Source organism: Perkinsus marinus (genome assembly GCF_000006405.1).
Source record: "Perkinsus marinus ATCC 50983 genomic scaffold scf_1104296959274, whole genome shotgun sequence".
NCBI lineage: Eukaryota > Perkinsozoa > Perkinsida > Perkinsidae > Perkinsus > Perkinsus marinus.
The window spans coordinates 72,523-94,889 of NW_003206478.1; the positions used below are offsets into that span (position 1 = coordinate 72,523).

General features: G+C 49.1%; 5 protein-coding genes and 1 non-coding gene across 6 annotated transcripts; 4 read left to right on the forward strand and 2 right to left on the reverse strand.

Moving 5' to 3' along the window:
- Positions 1–188: 188 nt before the first annotated feature.
- On the forward strand, positions 189–9,847 carry Pmar_PMAR009194 (beta-1,4-galactosyltransferase, putative; the record flags this gene model as incomplete). The annotated part of the gene is made up of 22 exons (XM_002773155.1): positions 189–371; positions 913–1,033; positions 1,101–1,250; positions 1,298–1,403; positions 1,708–1,994; positions 2,046–2,173; positions 2,776–2,931; positions 2,974–3,261; positions 3,828–3,918; positions 4,321–4,445; positions 4,908–5,039; positions 5,089–5,276; positions 5,351–5,469; positions 5,554–5,682; positions 6,139–6,222; positions 6,585–6,679; positions 6,963–6,987; positions 8,098–8,188; positions 8,229–8,318; positions 8,940–9,101; positions 9,253–9,335; positions 9,729–9,847. 22 exons carry the CDS (start codon positions 189–191, stop codon positions 9,845–9,847), a joined length of 2,952 nt encoding a protein of 983 aa, XP_002773201.1.
- On the reverse strand, positions 9,135–9,208 carry Pmar_PMAR009195. The gene has a single exon. It is a non-coding gene; the product is annotated as a tRNA-Val (tRNA).
- Positions 9,848–10,019: 172 nt separating the features above from the next.
- On the forward strand, positions 10,020–11,116 carry Pmar_PMAR009196 (hypothetical protein; the record flags this gene model as incomplete). Its single annotated transcript, XM_002773156.1, has 3 exons — positions 10,020–10,155; positions 10,743–10,858; positions 10,907–11,116. The coding sequence occupies 3 exons, from the start codon at positions 10,020–10,022 to the stop codon at positions 11,114–11,116; spliced, it is 462 nt and encodes a 153-aa protein (XP_002773202.1).
- A 2,680-nt stretch (positions 11,117–13,796) lies between these two features.
- Pmar_PMAR009197 (hypothetical protein) lies at positions 13,797–14,291 on the reverse strand (the record flags this gene model as incomplete). The annotated part of the gene is made up of 1 exon (XM_002773157.1): positions 13,797–14,291. One exon carries the CDS (start codon positions 14,289–14,291, stop codon positions 13,797–13,799), a length of 495 nt encoding a protein of 164 aa, XP_002773203.1.
- A 202-nt stretch (positions 14,292–14,493) lies between these two features.
- On the forward strand, positions 14,494–15,972 carry Pmar_PMAR009198 (hypothetical protein; the record flags this gene model as incomplete). Its single annotated transcript, XM_002773158.1, has 1 exon — positions 14,494–15,972. The coding sequence occupies one exon, from the start codon at positions 14,494–14,496 to the stop codon at positions 15,970–15,972; it is 1,479 nt and encodes a 492-aa protein (XP_002773204.1).
- A 3,941-nt stretch (positions 15,973–19,913) lies between these two features.
- On the forward strand, positions 19,914–20,426 carry Pmar_PMAR009199 (hypothetical protein; the record flags this gene model as incomplete). The annotated part of the gene is made up of 1 exon (XM_002773159.1): positions 19,914–20,426. One exon carries the CDS (start codon positions 19,914–19,916, stop codon positions 20,424–20,426), a length of 513 nt encoding a protein of 170 aa, XP_002773205.1.
- Positions 20,427–22,367: the final 1,941 nt, after the last annotated feature.

A 22,367-nucleotide genomic window follows, 5' to 3' on the forward strand; every position in this document is an offset into this window, starting at 1 on the left:
CTCCCCAAGTGAGATGAAGAGTCTGGTCGAGCGACTCTATCTTAAACAAGACAGAAACAGTGTTTATTAGAATATAAAACTCTGACTACGAACTCGCCAACTCGCGCTCGAAACAGTGGGGAAGCGACGCCAGCAAACTGAGGTGTGGAAACTCACCGAAAAGACCAACCCTCAAGCCCGTTGAGGAAATGCAAGTGATCAAGATTCTTCAAGATGAGAGCAGCACCGCACTACGAAGATTCTCAGTCTCCGTTTTCCAACTCCCAAAGATTTCCCTAGTCGCAGTGCATCCCGCAGAGAGCAAAGCTTTTGACGACTTGGACGACTGCATTGATAGAGTTTTGGCTGAGGGAGATGAGGAAGCGCCGCAGGTAGGAATAGTGTCGTTTTTGCTGAGCTTTCCAGGGTCCGGAAGTAGTTCATAGGGTGATGTACAAAATCCAAGGATGAAGACAAGTTGAAGGGTAAACCCAAAACCCCACCCGAAACTCGACAAGGCAACCAGAAACCCGAACTGCTGAGAGCGAGCGACGAACCTCCTTGGATTTTGTCGTTCTTCCTTGGATTTTGTAATTTACCCGTAGTTCATATCTTGAATGGTTTTCGTATTTCTCCGTGATTGGAATCTCATTTCATTTTGAAAGTACTTGAAGCTTTCAAGAACTAATTTTGGAAATGCACGTGACACTTATGGTCCCTACGAAACGGCAGCCCGAGAGGCGGCAAATACAACAAGTCCTTTACTCCGCTCCGCCGTGCCATAGCTCAAGAGCTCTCATCATGCTTTGTTGAACCCTTTCTTGTTCACTCTGCTGTGACCCCGTCATCAGTCCTCACCAATTTCACTACTATATCGTTTTTCTAGCTGTTATTATCCACCAACTAAGTTAGTTTCCTAGCAGTCGCATTCAGGGTCTCAAGGAATCGGTTGAAGAGGCACTGATAGCCGAGATCGAGCCTAGCGCGATATGGGCGATGACGATGGCATTGACACTCCCCAGCGTGATAGTCTGCCTTCTATTCTCTGATATAGGTGAGTTGGTTATCCTCCTTGACTCTCTATCGTACAACCCGGGTTCGATTCCTTGTCATCATTTTAGGTTTTGGAGTCGATGTATACAACGTTCTCTACGACTTCGAGACTCTCTCTATCGCGCTTTATTCCATTCTCATCGCCTTGTGCATCTCGCTCTTCCTCTGCGATGTTCAACGGTGGCAACTTTGGCCGAAGCTCGGCGCGTGCGTGATAGGTAGTGTAAGGTCTACTACCACTTCAGTTTTATTTGAATTTCCGTAGGTTGGGCACTTTTCGTCTCAGCGACTCTGCTGAACGGCACGTCGTACCCCCAAGGGCCGCTCATCGTGGGACTCCTCCACGGTCCTGTCCTGCTGGGCGTCATAAGGTGAGTATTTCTCGATATGAGCGGCAATAGTTTCCCGTTTGTCTGAATATAAGCTCGCTCTCCTCAACTGAACTCAGAAATTCCCTCATCACATACGAATTGGGTAGAAATGTACAGATATTTTTTCCGAATTTTCATCTTGTTACATGCACATCTTTCACAGTGATAATTTCCAAATAGCGTAGCAATTGACGAGTTAGTAAACAGAAGGACCTGACTGAGAGTTGAAGTGAGAGTAACACCGTATATACCTCTTAGTAGTCATCATAGTTTTTATATATTTTTCAGCATCGAATGTCATCAGGTATCTATTGTGTATCCGAGTCTATTCTGGAGTGTTCTACCGAGCAGTGTACATCCTCGCAGTGGTGCTCGGTCTGCTGGTGCTTGGTTTGTGGTTATGTTGGATTGTGGTCGAGAACTGGGATGGCCAGCACTACTGGAACGAAGATGAACGGACGAGACTCAGCCTGGAGCTCGACGATCTCCACAAGGCGCTCAAAGTGGACTACATTTTGCACTGTGTGAAGGTAGCTGGAGGGCAGGGTGCGTTGTCCGTGGACCCTGAGGAGAATAATCGCCTTTATGAAAGTAAGTGTGAGAGATGCTCTTCGGAATTGAGGTTGTGCTGCTTGGTTTTAGAGTGTTCGACGACTTTAACGACGGCGTATATTGTATATGTTACTCCGATGATAGTGTCCTTCACGCTGTTGGTGCTGGCCGTATTCTGCAAGCTGCGGGCGAAGAATGCCTTGGTGGAAAATGGAGATGTAATAATGGTCATTGTTGTTGCCATGTGTTTTCCGCGCAAGAAATTTCCGGGAGGTTGCGGAGCGAGCGGAGCATATACCGCAACAACAGACACTTTCGCGTTGTGCGTGCGTGCAGAATTAATCTGGCTTGACTACGGAGCGTAGGCGGCCACCAGGGAGATGAAGTGACTCCTCTGAATGCCGAGGTGTAGGTAAAAGTGTAAAACATTTTGCGAGCGTCTCGCAGAGATATGCACGAAAACTTTTTTTGACGGAAAAATGTCCAACCCGGGGATCGAACCGGGGACATATGTCGAGGCTATTGATTGAGTCAACGAACGCGGACCGAGTGAGCTCCGCCCATTCGTCACCAAGGCCTAGTATAATTATTACCATCTTGGTGGGTTTCACACGAGCAATTCAATTTTCCGGCAAATTTCTTTTTTTACAAGAAATTTCCGGAAAATATAGTTATTGCCATCTTGCTGAATTTTACACGAGCAATTCAATTTCCCCGGAAATTTTTTCCGCCAGGAATTTCCGGAAAATATAGTTATTGCCATCTTGGTGAGTTTTACATAACTAACCTAATTTCTCCACACTGGATGGTTTTACTTCAGGCGTTGTCGAACTCGCAGGAAACCGAGGCTTCGCTGAAGACATTTGTGGTCTTCACCAGTCTGTTGATCATGTGCTTCTGGATAGCATCGTCGATCGCGGGCTCGTCGAGTAGCATGTCGGGCGCGGTGATGGGATTTGCTGCCGCTGGATCGCTGGTAGTTTGGACAGTTTATCTGCATTATATCTGCTATTATCAGGTTTTGTTCGTCTGGGCGTTTCTGTCGTTTGGAAAGGCCCGTCTTGTCGAAGCTGCCCATAAGTCACCTTTGGTGGCTTCCTTACTTGATATGGCCTCGAGCGACTGGGCTCGTGCTTTGTTCATATGCATGGTTAATGTTGGATTGCTGATTGTCGTTCTTCTCGACTTCTTACGACAGTGTATTCGGTCACTGTGGTGGAAGGACCGACCGGAGAAAGAACGCGGGAAGCTATCTGGTGGTATGAGTGAGTTCGTGGAGCGCCTGAAGGGCTGGCACTGGGGAAACGTACTGAAGAAAATATGTCTATTGTGTCTGTTGTACTACTGCCTCTGGGTGGGCGTGGCCAAGGTTACGTACGTGTTTTTGTCATGGCTGAATGAGCAACTAGAGTCGATGAGTTTGATAGCGGTGGTTGGCGTTATTTACGTCATTGGGATCATCATGTTTCTTCTGCCACCGATACCAGGGGTAAGTGATAGTGGAATTTTTATGAATTTTGGACACATTAGAGTTTCACTCGTTTTACGTGAAGTGGCGTGAAACTCGGTGAAAAACGCGATATTCGCGCCTTGCAATAGTCGTGAAATATATTTTTCACTAGTGTTTTTCATATCACTATGGTGGTGAAACTCCATTGCAGATCGAACGAAACATTCGTCCGTTGGTCGAGATTGTGGCTGTTAGCAAGCGGAAATTGCTCGAAAAATGTCGGTGCTGGGAATCGATCCCAAAATCTTCGCGATATCATCTACTGTTTGTCGGTGGTGACACTATCGTTTTGCACTCTGCATGCCCTGGTAGAAATATGCTCTGAAATATTTCGGAACTTTTTCAACGCCGAATTTGCTTAGGTGCCAGTTTACGTGACTGCTGGTATCGTCATCTCGGCGAGGTCCTATTGCAGTGATGAAAGCGATAGCAGTTGTATAGGCTTCTGGCAAGGTAATGGAGAAATGTTTGCCGTGGGTATAGAACCGGGGATCTCCAGAGAGGGAGAATTATGCTTATGTTAACTAATACGTCTGACTCGAGGCTCTTTCTGAGTGGTTGAACGATTCGTAGAACTAAGCCTTCGAGACGAAGAAAAGGGGCTCGAGTTGTTTGTAACGGTCACGGGTTCGACTCCCGGGACGGGCTTTTTTCGCGCAATTTCTGTTCGCTCACCGTGATGACGTGCAACAATTTCTCCCAATACATGGCTGAGTGAAATTTCATATGAATGTGTCTCGAGAGTTTAGCAGCTGTAGTTGTACAGAAATAACTGAACGATCGAACGTACAGAAAATGCGCGAAGTGAGGATATATGTTCTGCATTTTTGTTTTGTCGAAATGTTAATCACTCAGGTACTGTAGTTGCCACGATTCTCGGTTTTGTATTGAAGTTGAATGCCGTGGTTATGCAGCAGAAACTAATAGGGGAGGAACTCGGGAAGAGCGTTCGAATACAAAAGTTTGTTGGCATTGACAAGGTAGTAAATGGAGATGAATTTTCGTGAAATGGAGTGCGCGGAAATTTTTTAATGGTGTTAGTCTCTGTATTCGTGGGCCGGTTTTGAGAGTGCTTGAACTTTTCACCAAAATAAAAACAAATGAATTTCGTTGTGCTCTTATTATGAATTTGAAAGTAAATTTTCAAAAAAAAAATTTGAAAGTAATAAAAAGTATTAAAAAATTGCAGAAAATTCGACGCGTAAAATGAGGAGACGAGTGTCTGGTCAAAATGTGGTTTTTCAGCCTGGCATTTGATCGAGTGTATTTCTGTATTCGGTGTAGGGTAGTATTGGCAATCCGATTCTGGTAGTGATTGAAATTGCCATATATGTAGCGAATGAATTGAGTTTTTTTGTCGTAATATTTCGTTTTTGAAGTTGGGAGTAGCTTTCCTAGTCTTGAAGAGTGAATGAACGTGTGGTCAAAACTCGATACTTCAGCCTGGCATCAGAGCGATAGAGAAGATATTGAAACAACCCGGTTACAGCATGGCGAAAGTGGCGATTCTCTGCGGCGGTCCGGACTGGCCGACCAGCGTCCTCACAGGAATTATGAGGCTCAGTGTGGTGCAGGTAAGGACGCACTATGAAGATTCTGGATATTCTCGAGTGATGGTCTTAGATGCTTCTAGGAACGATGCCGTGTATTTTTCTGATTATTCCCTGTGTTTTGAGCGGAGCGTTGCTGAATAGAACCGGAGAGGGCGCGATTTGGAGCGCTCTTGCGTCGACGGTGCTGGCGGTGGCTGGGTTGATACAAGCAGTTGCGATGGTGTTTGCGGCGTATATTTTGCAGAACACGGCTCAGAAGTATCACGATGAACTGACGGCATATCGGTTGGACCTATTTTGTATCTTGCGCGGTCAACCTCAAGATATTTCAGGCCGGAACACGAGGCGGTGGCAGAATTGACGCGTCAAGAGGCGATGAGAAATGAGACCACTTCGAGGCTCACAGAGTGGACAGCCTTGCCAACGTATACTAAAATCCTCCTAGTGCTTGGTAGTGCTGATTTTCATACCACTCCTCTGCTATATCGTATTGTTTCTTCAGCGGCATCTATGCTACTCATATCATGCGTATTAGCGGGCTCCTTCTCGACGTTGTGCTTTCGCCCGTTCGAGCTGACGGATCGAATCTCTGAGGAGTTCAGTGAAGGCGGCCTCGACGGGTCCGTGGTGAATCTCTTGAAGCCGTTGGGATGGCTCAGTTTGAGTAAGAATAGTAGCTGTGTGCTCTTCACAGTGAACAGTGGAGTTTCACCCGTGATATGACAAACACTAGTAAAAAGTATATTTCACAGTTCACTCTGCGTAAAACGCATGTGAGCAGTGAATAACGCGTAAAACGCGTGATGTGTTTCACGTGAAATGAAGGTGTATTCCCCTGAGTATTTTCGATTCACTTCATATCGCGTTTTTCACATGGAGTATTACGCCACTTCACGTAAAACGGGTGGAACTCAAATATTATAGTGTAGGACGGGTCGTGACTTGGAAATAAAAAATAGATTAACATTCAGTCTGGTAAACTCAGGTGTAGCGCCTGAGCGCCTCAACGCTTGTGTTTATTCATAGCAATTTATGCAAAAAGTCCGCATCGAAAAGTCATTTTTAGGTCTGTTCGTCGTTGGTTGGATTCTTCTGGAGATTTATAATTATTGGGTGTCAGCTAGCGTGGATGCTGAAATCGATCGGCTGATCGATATTGGACACAATCCACGAGATTACACGGTCGCTGGCGAGAGGCGCAGAAGTAGGAGTGGTCTCGGCTGCATAGTAGAGGTATAAGATGTGTTTCGAACGATATTAGTATTAATACTATAATTTTGCCGGGAGACTTCATTTTGAATTTTACACATTCTTCAATCAGTCTTCCATGTAGTTGTGATCACATTAGAAACATTTTCCCCATTTTTATCAAACCCTAGGGGACGCTATATCTCAAAGCTAGATGGGTCCCCGTAACAGAGTGCGAAACTAAAATGTAGAAGCATTTGCATTCGGTGTGGCCGCTCACGAGTGAAGGAATTATATTTTCAAGGCGGAAGTCAATCTGATCAGATTGATTTCCGAGGAGTTCATTAGATAGTCTGTATCGGAAATGAGTTTCCTCAGGGGAGTCTGACGTTTCTATAGAGCGCAAGTTGGAACGCTCGTCGTCAGTGAAATTCCGCAGGGAGGTTTATGAGGAGGCGTCTAAAATGGCAGAGGTGGGTGCCGGGATCGAACCGAGGGCCTTCTGGTTAGCAGCCTCTCCCAGATCCGTCAGGCTGTTACGACACAGGAAGATTCGGCTATGGGCGTTGAGTATTCATGAACGACCCCCATGTGTTGTTGAGCTCAGTTGTGCATAATAGTGTTGTGTTGTCGTTGTCAATTTGAGATGCGCTGCTCTTTAGTGTGTTCTATTAGTTTCTCCAAGGCTCAGATGTGTGAATCTTGCAATCTTGAGATCACTTACATTTCCTCAACGGTTGAAGGATGTGGATATAGGAACACTACTTGGCGGGCTGGATGGGTGGGCATGAATTTTCTGCGAGTAGTGTTTTGTGAGGTGTGGTAGGACGTACTATGGAGTAGAGTTTGGGTGATAACCCAAGGTTCGCTTGTGAAAGATTCGCCCGGTGATGTTCTCAACAGTGTTGGAACATATGGTCGGTTTCCTCACTGATTATAGGAGTTTACATATGAATTCGGGCATGAATGAGAATTTCCCAAAATTTCTCCACAATTTTCATAATACTGTTCATCGTGTGCATATTTTCCCCCCACATTATTTTTCACTGTTGCGTTAGTCGGCCGCTGAAGGGAATGGTTTTGTATCTTCGTAAGGCTCGTTATGAATGGCCGACCGCCCATCGATTTCCTCGCAGTTCTCATCGGCTTAGTCATATTTTGCTGCGTGGCGGGGCTTTGTTTTTTCGAGGTGAGGGTTGAGCTTGGCATCGACTGAGGAGGATAACTTTCAGATCGTATATATACCCCGATTAAAACAGCTAGAACGACACGATCGGTCTATAACTCTGCTGAGTGAAATTTTCGAACAAATTTCTAGCGGAGCGAAGCTCAATCGAGATGCTCGACTGTTTGATTCGTCAGTGCTAGTACGCCGTCGTGAGGATATACGAAAGCTCGTGGGGGAGATTTTGGAAGAGGACGACCGAGTGAGTTACGACTAAGTGAAGGAGCTTGTATGGTTTTCGCTGAGCAGAGTGTCAAGCTGGAGAAAAGAGTGGGTGAGTTAATGGAGGAACTAGAGAGATTAAGGCGACTTGTGGATGAGTTGCCGAGGAGTGGTGTAGCTGTTATAACCACCAGATGTAAGAAGTACTCAGGCTGAGAATCGAACTCGCGGCCTATGGTGTGTAAAACGATGTTAATGACCCACTAGACTGTAGTATTATCTTTGACGAGCGTTTATATAGGATGGTCGGAATTTTCACGTAGTTAAGCCTCGGCTACTGGGGGCTAGCTCTAGCAGACGTTTCGTCTTGTGGGAGTATGGGTTTGCGAGTTTGAGAGCCACATGTTTCAAGGTTCCCCATAAATGGAGTGTTTCCCAGCAGGCTGGTAAATGCGTCAGAAAAAAAAAGCTGTGTCGCGGGATATCACTCTGTATTGTCTTCAGCTCGGGAAGGAACTGACGACTCAATAGTAAAGACCACCACTGCGGTAATTAAGAAGGAAGAAAAGCAGACACCGTGGCGGAGCGATTTCAAGTAGCATTAATATTATCCAATCGGAGGGAAGCTCACTTAGATGTGGATCGGGCTGGCCGTCGGACGACGGCAAACGAGAGAAATCTGAGTGCAACCCTGATGGAGAGTTTCCATGTTGCAGCACGAGCGGGTGAGGCGTTGAATCTTCAGGAGAGGGAAAACGTTGTGCAGATGGTGTGGTATCTCGAGACTGCATTGTGAATGCCCGGGATGTATCGATTATCGTCAAGTCCACGCTGCAGAGGTTGAAGTACCGGAGACTCGGGACAAGCGGATTGCAATTATCATACCGTGAGTACGGATAAATCCCCACGGACAGTGAATACGAGGAATACGAAGACGCCTTTTCGTTGTAACATTTTTGAAGACCCACTCGTCGAGAAGAAAGACAACGGGGAACTCTTTCGTAAAAAATGATCGGAATACATAGACTGGGGGCGAGGGCGCTTCGTGTCGCGCAAATCCTCGTGAGGCAAAGTATCTGATGCACTCATACACCAACCAGTTTAGCTTTCGTCCCGTAAAGAGAGGGGTAGCGCTGATGCGGGAGCATTGGGAAGCCGGGCAACTACGTAGTTGAGTTTCCCGTATCGCTGAATCGATTGGCAGTGGTTTATGTGGGTGAGGATGCCAGTGTTATGGCGAAATGGGGTGACTCACCCCGGAAAACCATTATTGATATACCTTTCCATCCACAAGGAAGTGATTATTGCAATTAAAGATAACGCAGACGAGGTGAGTCGATCTGAAGGTATCGAGATCGTGAGAGTCACTACAAGAAGTTCGAGCGCCACTTCGCTGATTTTGTCCGAGAACTGAATGCCGAGAATCGGCGAAATCAAGAGTTTCATATATTCCTCATCGAGCAGTTCGACAACCAGTTGTTCAACAGGGGATGGTTGTTCAATGTTGGGTAGGAATTGGGAGAGGCGGAATTGAAGTAAAATACTGGAACCGAGAATCGAACTCGGGACCTATCGCGTGTGAGGCGATCGTCATAACCAACTAGACCATTCCAGCTGTGAAGGTTGTCTTCTAAATTTCACGGTATTTTCTGCTGTAAGGTTCACCGAGGCATTGCGGAGTCTCAATGAAAAGCAACCAGACTGCATAGTGATGCAAGATGTTGACAACTTACCTATGTCGGGTAGGCGGCGGAGCGATGCATCCTCCCTTCATATTCATATTCAACTTACAGTATGAGCCATACGCCTTCTCCAAGGTGAATTTCACTCGGAAACTGATATCACAGTCGGCTTGCGTAATATCCTATGAGGTTCCGCCCATTGCCACGTCGCAGAGATGATGAATTGTGAATTTGTCATGAATAGCTCCCAGGTGTTGATTTTGGTTCGTGTTCGTCGCCCGTCCAGCTGAGCAGCGAGATTGAGTGTTGGGGTTGGAGTGTTCCCTATCCGGGAAATGTCGGTGGAACGGTGGCGATGAGTCCCGACCACTGGCGGAGGATCAATGGCTTCTCTAATGAATACTGGGGATGGGGAGGAGAGGACGATGACTTGTATGAAAATGACGGATGCAGGGATCGAACTCGGGTATCATCAGAGATGTTCTGAAGGTATTGGCGACTACGCCACAACCAACTACTGCGGGGAGGATGTAATCCCTTTTGCCAATCACAACCCGGAAGCGTCGAAGTAATTTGAGCAACGCGCTTGAGAGAGAATCTTCGCTGTGCGCATTTTCAAGATATCTCGACCACGCAAAGGCCATGGCAAATTCCTTTGCCTGCATGACAGTGACCACACGCCTCGGAGGAGACCGGCTGATGATAAACCACTATGGGATCGTCTTCAACGGGTAATCGATCACAATGGCGTGCGCTTTTTACAACAAGCTCGATCAGGTGAGGTCAGGGGATGTGGTATGGCGTGGAGATGGTATTAATAATGTCGAGTACCGACTGATGAATGAGTTCGTGAAGGCAGACGATTCTGATGTTTTCGCTGGTAAGAGGCCCTCCGGGTGTTTGAGAAATTATTCGCTGTCCGCGCGCGTATCTTTGCAGATCCTCGGCAGAATGCGTCAATTCGAGGGTTCACACTGCATTGGAAATCAGTTGCATCAAAACTGGAGCCGAAGTCGTCGCTAGAACGGACGTTTCTCATCGCTAATCGAGGTTGGATCGAGGGAGATACAAAATAGGTCGAAGTGTGGTATGTAGGATTATGCGGCATTGGTATTCGTATACCTCTCAAGAAGATCCCGAGTGAATTGGATGAGCTCCGGGAACTCCTTCCTGATCGTTGTCGCCAAGACAATTACCTTCGGTCAGTGGATTCATTGGCGTTGAGGAAATGCAAGATAGAGCAAGATTAGCAAGTGAGTGCATTTTCCCAGATTCCTCGCAGTGGATTTTAATCGTCAACTTGGTACGGTAATCGATCATCAGTGGAGACTGCAAAGATTCATTCGAACGCTTCCCTCAACCCACCGTGGTGCTATCCATGTTATGCATAAGGAAATGCTCGAACAGGCATTGGAGAGGGGTCGGTGTGCGATTAGCGCGCGCCCTGATGATCGATATCGGTATCAGGGAAGGATCGAAGGTACATTAGAGACTTTCCGGCTTGCATTGGGCAGGCGAATGATGGGTCGGGAGCTGGGCTGAAGCATCGGATCAATGTTGGCACGGATTGGTGCGGCGATCAGGTATCTTAGGTTCATGATTGCAAGATATGGATGAGGTCTGCGTGTCAGGGTTGGACACATCTTATAGGGCTCAAAGTTCTCCATCCTGATGATGTTAAATACGTACCTGTGGATGATCTCCTCACGATATGCATCTCTGTGTCACCGCAAGGATGGGTCTATCGCTTCATTCAGTTGCCTGAGGTCGGTCAGGTCGCGGGTTCGATCCCCGGTCACTGCATTTCAGTCCACATCCAGCTGTCCCAGTGGTTACGATGAACGCAGCCGCAAGACATGGAATCACGAGAAGACTATGTACCTGCGCAAGTCATCTCGAGGCGAGGCGATCTGTGTCGGCTTCTTAGCTGGCGGGGGGCATGCTAGGTGGGCCATTTAATACCGCCAGTGTTGGAATATATTATCGCTTCCCTCAGAAGTTTTCTCACTAATCATATATACGAATTCGATTAGACGTGGGCAGAAACCAGGAAGAATTTCCCGAAATTTCCCCAGAATTTTCACATCACTAACATATGCGGTTCATGATGTGCAAATTCCACCACGCTGGATACCACACCAACGATACATCGTCACGAAGCATACAGTCATCATCCCTGAATCATCGCATCATTGGATTGCCATAACTATGAGGAGTTTCGCGCATAATAATCGCGCAGATATGACCGGTCGTTTGTATATCGGAGATTATAGGATATATAATTAGTTGAGGAAATGAGGAAAGAGTTCACGCAATGCGACAGGGATCGAAAACAGTGGGGTTCTACCCGTGATATGAAAAACACTAGTGAAAAATATATTTCACGACTACTGCATAGCGCGTTTTTCTCAGAGTATTACGTCAGGGTGAAACTCTAGTGTTAGACGCTCTCATTCAGATGGATGACCGCAGTAATCGGTCGATCAGCGGGATGCGATACCAATGGCTACACTCATGAATTCACCTTCCATTCCATGACCAACAACTACCGACCAATAATCAAACGACTTTGTGTGACGGCTATTGGGGACAGGTAACGTTGAGGAAACGAAAGATTGCAAGATTTCAAATTTAGTCCTTCTGTGACTAGTGGTGATGAGAACTGCCCAGAGGACGATACTCTTCGGGTTTTTCGTGTTCAACCTCATCTCAAGATGGCTGAATTTACCATACCCCTCTGCTGGGTCAATTCCACGCTGAGAGTCGCGAAAGAGGACTGCCCTGGGGAGAATGTGGTGATGGTAAGTGGTAGGGGTTGTGTTGGTGATAGTTAGTATTTTGAGGCACGATTTTAACACGTGTATGCTAAGAATGTGGAGAAAATGTTTCACCACTTATCGACTTCTCTAACCACGAAGAGTTAGGCCCTGAAACTTGGAGGTTATATCATGTGGAGCATAAGAGCATACCTTCCTGAGTCGCAAGATAGTACTCGTTGAGGTGACTGTGTACGACTCGGAAAGCCGGCTATGCTAAGAATATGTGAAGGGATGTAGTTGTATCGGTGTAGGCGTTGAGGAATAGCAAGTCGGAGCAAGATTCGAAGATTTGGTGTTTGGATGGCACTACACTAGCTCGAGGGAGCTGTGCCTCTGGTGAGTCCTTCTCTTCAATCGAGATGGAAGATGTTGGTTCGGATGTGGTGACGTTCCTCGATGATGCCATACTGTGATGAGGCGCATGCTATTTGGCCTGTCCTTTTTCTACTCGTTTCTGTGTCGTAGTTCAGTTCATGTCTAGCAAGAATTGAGCCTGACTTTGCTGGAAACTGCAAGTCAGTTAGTGATCCTCCAAGGCATCACAGGAGTTACTTTCATTGTACAAAATCTGAGCTAACAGAGTGCCGTTAATTGGCATTTATTCGTGGTCTCCACTGAACTCGACGCTAAGACTCTTCGCGTCGAGTTCAGTGGAACTGATGAACTGGGATGAACGCCGAGTACTGGGAAGAAGCGAAAAGTGGCAACTGATGATCGGCAATAGGACAAGCGACGGAAAGGGACAAAGCTAGGAGTCTTACTCCGATTACACAGATCATTTAGCCGAACCGGGACAGCAATAAATATAATAAAACACTGATTATTAGTGTGCTCAGAGATATTCTCATACTGAGATCAAGGCGCTGTCGATTTGCGGATAAGAACGGGGAAGTACTCGCTCAGGTGAAATAGATTATTCGTTTTATCATTCCATCTCCCCAATCTAGACTTATATCCAAAGTTAGTTCAAATTCGTCTTGGCGTTTCCTCTGAGGTCCCTCACACTTTGTGTTGGTGCAGCGTATTGGTGATTCAAGACTCCTTTTCTCGATTCGAGTGACATCTGTCCGTCATCGGACAGTTGGTTGGGAGTGTGGGAGAGGACCAAACACTGTGAACCCGAAGCCCGAACCCTCTCTGGGTCTTACCTTGGGCCCTAGGTTCACAGATCATGTTTGGTCTGACCAAATTGGTCACACTAACTATATCACGGAATATGGCCCATGTTTCGTGACATATGTTAGTGTCCCCCAACCAACTTGGGACAAGACTTGAAAAAAAGAAAGGAGCGAGACTGGCTCATGGGTGGAACCATCTCGGTCTCAACCTACGGTCGATCGCCAACATCTGAATACACCAACTTTTTTTCCTTTCTTTTTTTGTACCCTTCACGTTCGTCTTCCCGAAGGAGGGCTCTACAGTACGTCTCAAACTCTCTCAGCCGGTTGGAACAGGTCGTCACTTGGCCTAGAGATCCTTCTACTCTCACCCAAAGCGGCCTAGATGTAGCTCTCCCCACCCGTGTGCAGGATAGCATTGCATGCTCATCCGAGTCTTCCACATTACATTTCGGCCACAGCGTCGAGGTCGGCGCGTCACTTCGATACCTGTAGCTTGCCAAGCATGGTGCGTGGCCGCTCAGTAGCTTCACGAAGGCTGATCCTTTCTGCCTGCATGCGAAATTGGTGACATTCTTCCTTGTCTACGCGTTGATAGTGCTCTCTGAACGGGTGGTGACAGGCCTGTTAAGAGGCTCTCCAGGCTTCGATCGACTCAAGATCTGTTTGGTAGCAGTCTCGGGCAGCGGGATGTCTTCCGGCACACCCCTTGACCGTCCCTCGTTGGCAAGCTCGTCCATTCGCTCATTGTAGTGCACCCCAAAGTGAGCACCTACCCAAGCGAAAGTAACGTAGATGCCAGACGCCTCACAGTGTTGGTATCGTCGGCGTATTGCTATGGACAGGGCCGTCTGCTTCGCCGGTGTTAATGATTTCAGGACCACTTGACTATCGGATAGTATGATAACTTCCGTAGAGGGTCCATACTCTTCCGCCGTTGCCATGGCGAAGGCTATTGCCTTGTCTACAGCCGAAAGCTCCGCTTGGAAGATAGAACAGTCCGGGTGTAATTTATAAGAACAGGCCGTTTGTCGACCAGTTGGTGATACCGATATGAAGGCTGCTCCTGTGCTACCCATGATATTGTATGTGTCATTTCTTGTGTCGCTACTCGCGATCCACACGCGCACGTCGAATACGGTAGCGCACGCCCGTGACGTGAGACGTGACGTGACGTGAGACGTGACGCGGAGACGCGACGCCTCTCAATCCAACCCCGTCTCCCATTGCTCTTTATATACCTTACATTGGCTAACTTACGCTACGACTTGGGTTAGTCATATGGCGACACCTGATGAACTACAAACTCTCCGTCAAGCCCGAACCCGAGCCCGCCAGAGCCGTACACGAGCATTCACACGACTATCTGATGTCCGAGAAAGGATCAAGAATCTCCGTACCAACGACGAAGACGACGAGAATGTCCTGGCGGTCTTGGAAGCTCAAGAAGAGGAACTCGCTCGAGCATACGTCGAAGCCGATCAACAAGCAACAGCGGCAGAACGAGCCTATGAAGAAGCGACATCGACGAGCCCACCAACGACACCACTGCTTACGCCAGCAGGGTCAACCGGATTCAACGTCCAGGGAGACTCCAGTAATCTCTTGAGACGGAACGACGGATCGGCGGCAAACACCTCCTCTTTTCGCCAGCCTGATTTCCCAGAAGCTCCAACCCGCAGGGCAGCTACGAGATGTACCGCCGCTGAAGTGACCAAGCTCGTCCTGCCAAACCTCATCGACTCAGCTTACCTCAAGGTACACTATGACGACGTGGAGGACACCCTCGTAGAAGCTGGTGCGGCAACGAGGAGCACTTCGGGCCCCATCCAAGTGAACCCCGAGGTCCGCCGGTCGGTAATGACGAAGTTTATCGGTACCCTCACGAACTCTGAAGTGAAGCCAGTGCACCAAGCAGCTCAATCGGCTGCTCGAACAGGACGTTCCGACTGGAACCACGTTCGCCAACTTCTGTTAGGACGGTTCTGTCGAAGATCCCAATTGAAGTCGAAGTATCTCGAGAAGTTGAGCTCCCTCAAGTTCCAATCGGCCCGTCAGATCGACCAGTATCTCCTCGCCGCGTCCGAAGCGTACTTTATCTTCTGCGACATATACCACAACGACTCAGCTGAGAGAAGAAACCTTACCAGGCAAATCATTGGCCGATTGCCCCCAGCTATCGTGGAAAAAGTCATCCACCGTATACGACGATATGCCGACCACGACGACGACAGTGAGGACTGGGAGACTCTCCTCGACTTCGAGAACGCAACCGGTGACAAACCTTCCGTCTGCGACGTCATAAGATCCATATGTCGTACGTCGGACGAAGCCACAATCATATGCCAGCCGACGACTCATAAGGCCGACAACATCCGATCTGTCGTGGAACCGGCCCAAGCATCCTCTTCTCGGACTCTCGCCCAACGGCCTAACTCGGGCTCTGCACCAATCTCACGACCTACACTGAGCGAATGGGCCAAAACATTTCCCGCCGTCTACTACATCACCGGCCGAGCGGTGCGTAACCAAGAAGAAGCTCTCAAGATCCTGCGAGCGGACGAGACCAAGGTCCTTCGAAATCGTCGCGGATTCCGCTACATCCTCGCTGCCTACAACGATGCAACTACGGCCAAATCCATTATGTCCGAGCTCGACAAGGAGAACTACCGCTGGCGCGAGTTTGCTGCAACACCACCGTCAACGTCATCATCAGAGCGAACTCCCGCTCCGCTGGTGGATGCGTCAGCGGGTTTTTAGGTCGAGCTGATGAAGGATCGGCGGCCAGCCGCTGCCATCGATCCGGAAGCTCCTTCAATAGCGGCACTGAGGTTGATTCACTACGGTCGATATCTACAGATGATACAGCTCCTGCCGAGATTCGGTTATCGGGTCTACTCACTTCAAAAGACGACGTGTCAATACCGGCAAACATCATCATCGACTCAGGAGCCGGTTTTAGCTACTACATCGTCCCTCGAGGATATCATCAACCGTTTACTACCGACGAATTACCTCAGGCCAAGCAAGTCATCCTGGCGGATGGCTCATTTTGCACTATTCGAAGAACTATGTCTTGCTCTATTCGCGTCTATACTTTTCCATCGGTCCGAGGCGTCGTCTCTCTTACACGCCCAGTAAGCACCGATCTTCGGATTCTTCCTTTACAGTCGAACTCTCATGCCCCCACTGTCTTGGTTGGCAGAGATGTGATGGATCTATGGAACATCCTCATAAACGGCTCCCACATAGCTGTCATCGACGGTCACACTGTTTTTAGCCGTCCTACTTTTCCGTCCAACGCCCAACCGCTTGGACCCCCTCATCTACGTCAACCCCAACTTGTCCCCGATGCCGCCTTTCTCGAAGATAATACGCTGACAGCTGGAGACCCGAGCGAAGGATCTACTCAACCTCTCGTCAGCCGTAGCGCAGAAGTCTCCCTAGTCCCGCGTCTAAAAACCTCCGAGGACATATGGTTGGAGCGGGCTCTTAATGATCTCATAGACCTACACTGGAAGCCCGTACCGAGAGCGCCCGGGTTCTACTATAGGTTCCGACGTCTATATCCGGTGGAAGTCATCGACGACGCCCATCAGTACCTAGCGGCCGAGATTCTACCACCCCCTATATCGCCCAACGCACAACGAGGTCCACAATATGCACGTCCCGCTTACAAGAAGCTCACACTGCGACAGAAAAAGGCATATCAAGAGCTCTGCCTCTCCTACGTCGACGCTCACCTATGGACACCAATAGCTCCCCAGTCCCCATCAGCGACGGTCGCCTCCCCTGCCACGGTATTCCTAGCCCCCGAGGAGAAAACCGGTCGCCGAGACCGCCTAGTGGTAGACTTCCGCCATACAAACCTCAGCTGGCCTGCCGTGAGCTCTGCCAATCCGTGCGTCTGGGAGATCATATGCCTACTTAGAATTCGCAGCTCCCCCTCACTACTTCTGATGGACATCATGTCCGCGTTCTACGCGGTGCGGTTATGTAACTGCGTTTTGCAGTTGGCTACCTCCCATTCCAATTTCATCAGCACACGGTCAGTCTTCGGGGTATGCTTCGGCCCAGAAGCACTTTCTACTACGCTAGGCAACCTAGTGGACCGAGTTCGCGTCTGTCCAGACCTCATCGCGTGTCTCATCGCACTGTTTGTCGACGACATCACGATTCAGTCCGATCTCGCCACCGTCTTCACCGCGGCACGTTTATTGCTGGGCCTTCTACTCCCCTTCAGCTTTCGAGTCCAGCCACGCAAGTTCAAGTGCTTGGTAGCCCACCATTTGAGGGAGGCCTTCGCTGAAGAAACTCGAAGATCCCACATCCAAGTCCCCCTTGCTGACTCCGCATCTCTCCTGGGGTACCAGTTCCACTTCAGCGACGACGGCCAACTCATCATGGACTGCGCCCGGAGCGGCAGAATCAAGTCCGCCAAGGCACTCATCTCCACGGTGGCAACCGGAGACTGGTTATCTCTCAATCTGACAAAACGACAATATTTCCAACTCTGTGGTGACGTAGGCTACGACAACGCCAAAATGCATCCGGAAGAACGTGCATGTGCCGATTCACTGCGTTCGATCATCGGCTCGGCCTACGTCCAAACGTCTTGGTCCTCCTATTGCGATCTATCCCTGCTGTCTACCGAACAGCAGAAGGCCTTCGTAGTGGTGATGAAGTGGATGTCGACCCTCCTCGACGCCGGGCCATGTGAGCACCCTTCTCTAGTCAGGAACTCCCCGACACATGACATTACTCTCAAGCTCACATCTGATGCCAGCCTTAGCGGAGGAGCATTCAGCATCTCGCGTTCGTCCGCAACAGGTGAGTCCTCCATCATCTGGGAAGACTGCTGGAGGTTCCGACCGGCACAGAGACGATGGCACTCGAATTGCCGTGAACTACTCAGTCTACTCCGTGGTCTACGCGCCCTCACCGATCTCCTCACCGCCCGCAGTAAGCACGTGTCCCCAGGAGATCAGTCGAAGTGGAAAATCTGCGTCGAGTGCGATAATAAGCCCTCAGTGCTATGGGCCAATGGCTCTACACGTTCGATTAAGCGAGCGCTGGAAAGGCGTACTATAGAGAGAATGGTCACCGCCGTTTCCGAGGAGATCGCATTTGCCCGGTCGCAGCCAAATACTCACTTCTCGCTCAGTCATCTACCAGGTCGCGAGAACGCGAGGAGCGACTACCTCTCCCGGCTGCATGATCGAGCGTGTGGTAGCTCCACTCTTGGTGAAATCCTCTCACGCCCGTCGCCCAAGACATCCTCTACAACCGCTGATGTTGATCAAGAAGACCCAAATCTACAAGAAGACCAAGACACCGTCGAGCTACTCAGTGAGCTGACCGAATACGGTTCCAGACATCGACAATGTGATCAAACCCGAGCAGCCCGCTACATCGTGGACAGCGTTGAAGCCGGAGGCTCTCTATTTATAGCAGCTTCATCTATCGAGAGCATTCTGCGCATACGAGAAGTCCCTAGCGTCTCACCTCCACTAAGTCTAGCAGAACACCTAGCGACTGACGCCTTCTATGCGAGTGACGTATACAGAAGAGTCCGCCTCCTTAGAGCCATACTCGTTGCACTCAAAGCTAACATTGACCACACGCAAGTCCCTATTAGACTTCGAGAAGATCTGCACTACAGGTGGGATGACGACGACATTCGTTCGACCTTCAGATCCCTGCAACTTCGAGACCCAAAGATGAACGCCTACTTGGCTGGTGATAGGCCATCCAAAGGCCCTTACGTTATCAACGACGGAGTTGTCTACTTTACGGTCGGCACCATCCACGGTCAATGCTACTCTCGATTATATCTACCCCGACATACTCCAAGATTCAGGTCACTAGTCATCAAAGACGCGCATCGAAGATGTGTACATAGCGGCAGCGTCGGTACTGCCGCAGAGTGCGATGACTTCTATATTCCGGGATTGCTCCGTGCCTGCCGAGACCTCGTGGCCGACTGCGTGACCTGCAATGCCGCCCGAGCAACCCACCAGTGGGCCCGTGGACCGACAGAAACTAGCAAGTGGACCACGGCAGAACTCTCAGGCCTACCACCGTATCATACCTGTGGCGTGGATTTCCTGACCCTCGGCCCAATGAACTCTGCCTCTTCCTCCCCGGCCAAGTCCTGGAAGGTCATCACAGTGACCTGCCTATATAGTAAACATACTACATGGGTGGTATGCGAGAAGGAAGACGGTAAGTCAGCCCTCAAAGCGCTCTCGAGAGTTCAACTACTTCGTGGAGGACTGGCGCGGCTATTATTTGATTGCGCTTCCTACTTCAAGGCCGCAGACTTCCGCCGCCAATTACGAACTCGCCTCGGAGCAGAAGCCTTCTATCTTTCGCCAAGAGCGCCATGGGAGGGCGCATTGTTCGAACGCACCCATGGTCTCGGTCTGAACAAGCTTCGAGTGCTGCTCAGAGGCCAGAAAATGAAGAACCTCACCCTGGAGCAAACACAGGAGTTCGTCGATCAGGCCTGTTTTTGTATAAACACGCGCCCCCTGGGCACCACTGGATCGGCCCTACTGCCAAGCCCGATCACTCCAGACGCCCTAGCGTTTGGGTTCACAAGGAATAGAGGTTTATGCAGTAGCCCATCACTGACTTCTACGCCCACTCCAACGCAACAACCAGTCGTGACGACGTGCCGCTCATTCAGGCGAGCTTATATGTCTGCGGTCTGGCAAGAGCTAAAAGCTAAGAGTGCCTCATCGTACCTATTCAAGAAGGTCAGTAAGCCCGAAGATCAACATTGGTATGTCTACGGTAACCCGGTCCTGGTGTATCATCCTAAGCAGAAGCTCGGCGATTCCTTCCGACTAGCACACGTCATTCTACTACGTCCATCTACTCGCAATTCTACGCATGGTATTCAGGTAGTGTATCCTAATGGACAGGTCAGGGTCGAGAGCCCTCACAACGTCGTCCCCCTTCGCCATTCAAGCTTCACGGGTGAGGACCACTCCGATTGCCTTAATTGTCGCTTCCCTACGAGGATAGGAATGCCTATTATAGTCGACGACGTAAACAACGGTCAAGGTCCAATGAAAGGAGTCATAGTGGACGACATCGACTCGCTCATTCGCATCCGTTGGGAAGATGGTACCGCGACGGATTTTATCGATCCGTCTAATATGACCTTTCGATTCGATGATGCGAACAGTACCAATACCAACTATTGATTTTTTTGGGGGGGAGGCATGTCGCTACTCGCGATCCACACGCGCACGTCGAATACGGTAGCGCACGCCCGTGACGTGAGACGTGACGTGACGTGAGACGTGACGCGGAGACGCGACGCCTCTCAATCCAACCCCGTCTCCCATTGCTCTTTATATACCTTACATTGGCTAACTTACGCTACGACTTGGGTTAGTCATATTGGGACTCTACTGCCGCCTGTGTAGATACGCCATTTATTCTCACACCCGCGCTCGAAATTCGCCGCTTCCACCTTGTTCTCGAAAATTTTCACTCTGGGCCCGATGCAGCCATATGTTCTCGACTTAGCTGTAGTTTCCCCGCGGAATTCCTCAGGGAGTCCTCGCCTCTCAAGTTCCTCATACTACTTCTTCTTCTTCACCACGGTAGACCTCTTGAGGAGACTTGTGGCTGATACCGTATGGTAGCGGTGGACTATGCTCTCATCGAGAAGGGTTCTGCTCAGGGGTTGGCGATTACTTATTACATAGAGGAACGGCCTTGGGGTAGATCCTCTCAGTCTACGAAACATCGGTGACGGAGTAGTAGTAGTCGGCAACACCAAACAATGCCTTTAAGGCATTGCCTTATGACTTACCAGATAGGCGTCCCTTTTCAGAGGGGGAAACGGTTTCGGACAGCAGATGTGTCCGACCCGTTTCCTGCTCACTACCTCGGTTGCCCCCCGCAGACTCTAATAAGATCCTATTATACCTGGTAAAGGATAAAAAGAGCCCATCCCAGTCTGGGGGTGAGTAGTAGGGGAGGTTGTGGTGGTAGTATTAGGAGAGGTTGTGGTAGGAGTAGCAGCTTGTTGTTGAATGAAAGTCGTCAATGCTGCCGTGAGGGCATCTATCTTCTTCTCCAACGTCGCTGTAATACCAGTAACAGTTGAGTCTGCTTGGTCTCTATTTGAAGTGGTAGTAGTAGTGTCGGCTACAGGCGTGTTATGAGGGCTTGTTGGCGGTGATGTGGTATTAGTCTCCACAGGTGACGGAGTAGTAGTAGTCGGCAACACAGGGAAGCCTGAAAGAAATAATGAGTATACCAAACAAATTGTTTGAAACAATGCCTTATGACTTACCAGATTGACGTCCCTTTTCAGAGGGGGGACCGGGTTCGGACAGCAGACGTGTCCGACCCGTTTCCTGCTCACTACCTCGGTTGACCCACGCAGACTCTAATAAGCTCCTATTGTACCTTGTGAAGGAGATCAGGAGCCTCTCCCAGTCTGGTGGTGAGGTAGAAGCAGGGGCAGGAGTAGGGGCCTCGCGGCGCGGCCAATAAGGCCGCCCGCCTTGCCCCCATTGTAATGATCTTTTGTTTTAAACCATTCTAACATTAGTGATAGATGTGATAGACGGCTATAGAGGGAGACAAAAATCTGAGGAAAATTTGGGAATTCTTGCTGCTTTCTGTGTCAAGCCCTACAGTAAGGTTGCTGCTGGCAGGAGAACACTAAAAACCACTGCCAGGTATATGATCACAACTTCTTATTGTTGTATATCCGTGCACGACAGCAAGATGCCTATATTTGACGGCAAATGCAGCATCAGTTAACTTCGAAGCATCGGATCTCCAAGAAGGTCCCACTTCTATGCGGGCCATCATTGATGATGTTGTTGTACGGTACAACTTGTACCATACGAAGAGTCCTCTACAGTGTCGAGATATGAGGGTTCAGTCTCAACTACTGATAAATGTAATTTTTCTACACGGGCCGCGGATAAGAGGATATGGGAGCACATTGTGTCCAAACCTACTTGCACCAAGATACTGTCTGCATACGAAGTAGGACATGAAGTGAAGATGTTTCGAATACAGAGATGATTCTGCCCAACTACGCCTACAGTAGCTATACTAGAACTCAACTCATAAGCTGTCTGTGAGAACTTAGCCCTGCACGCAATGAGCGTCTTCAC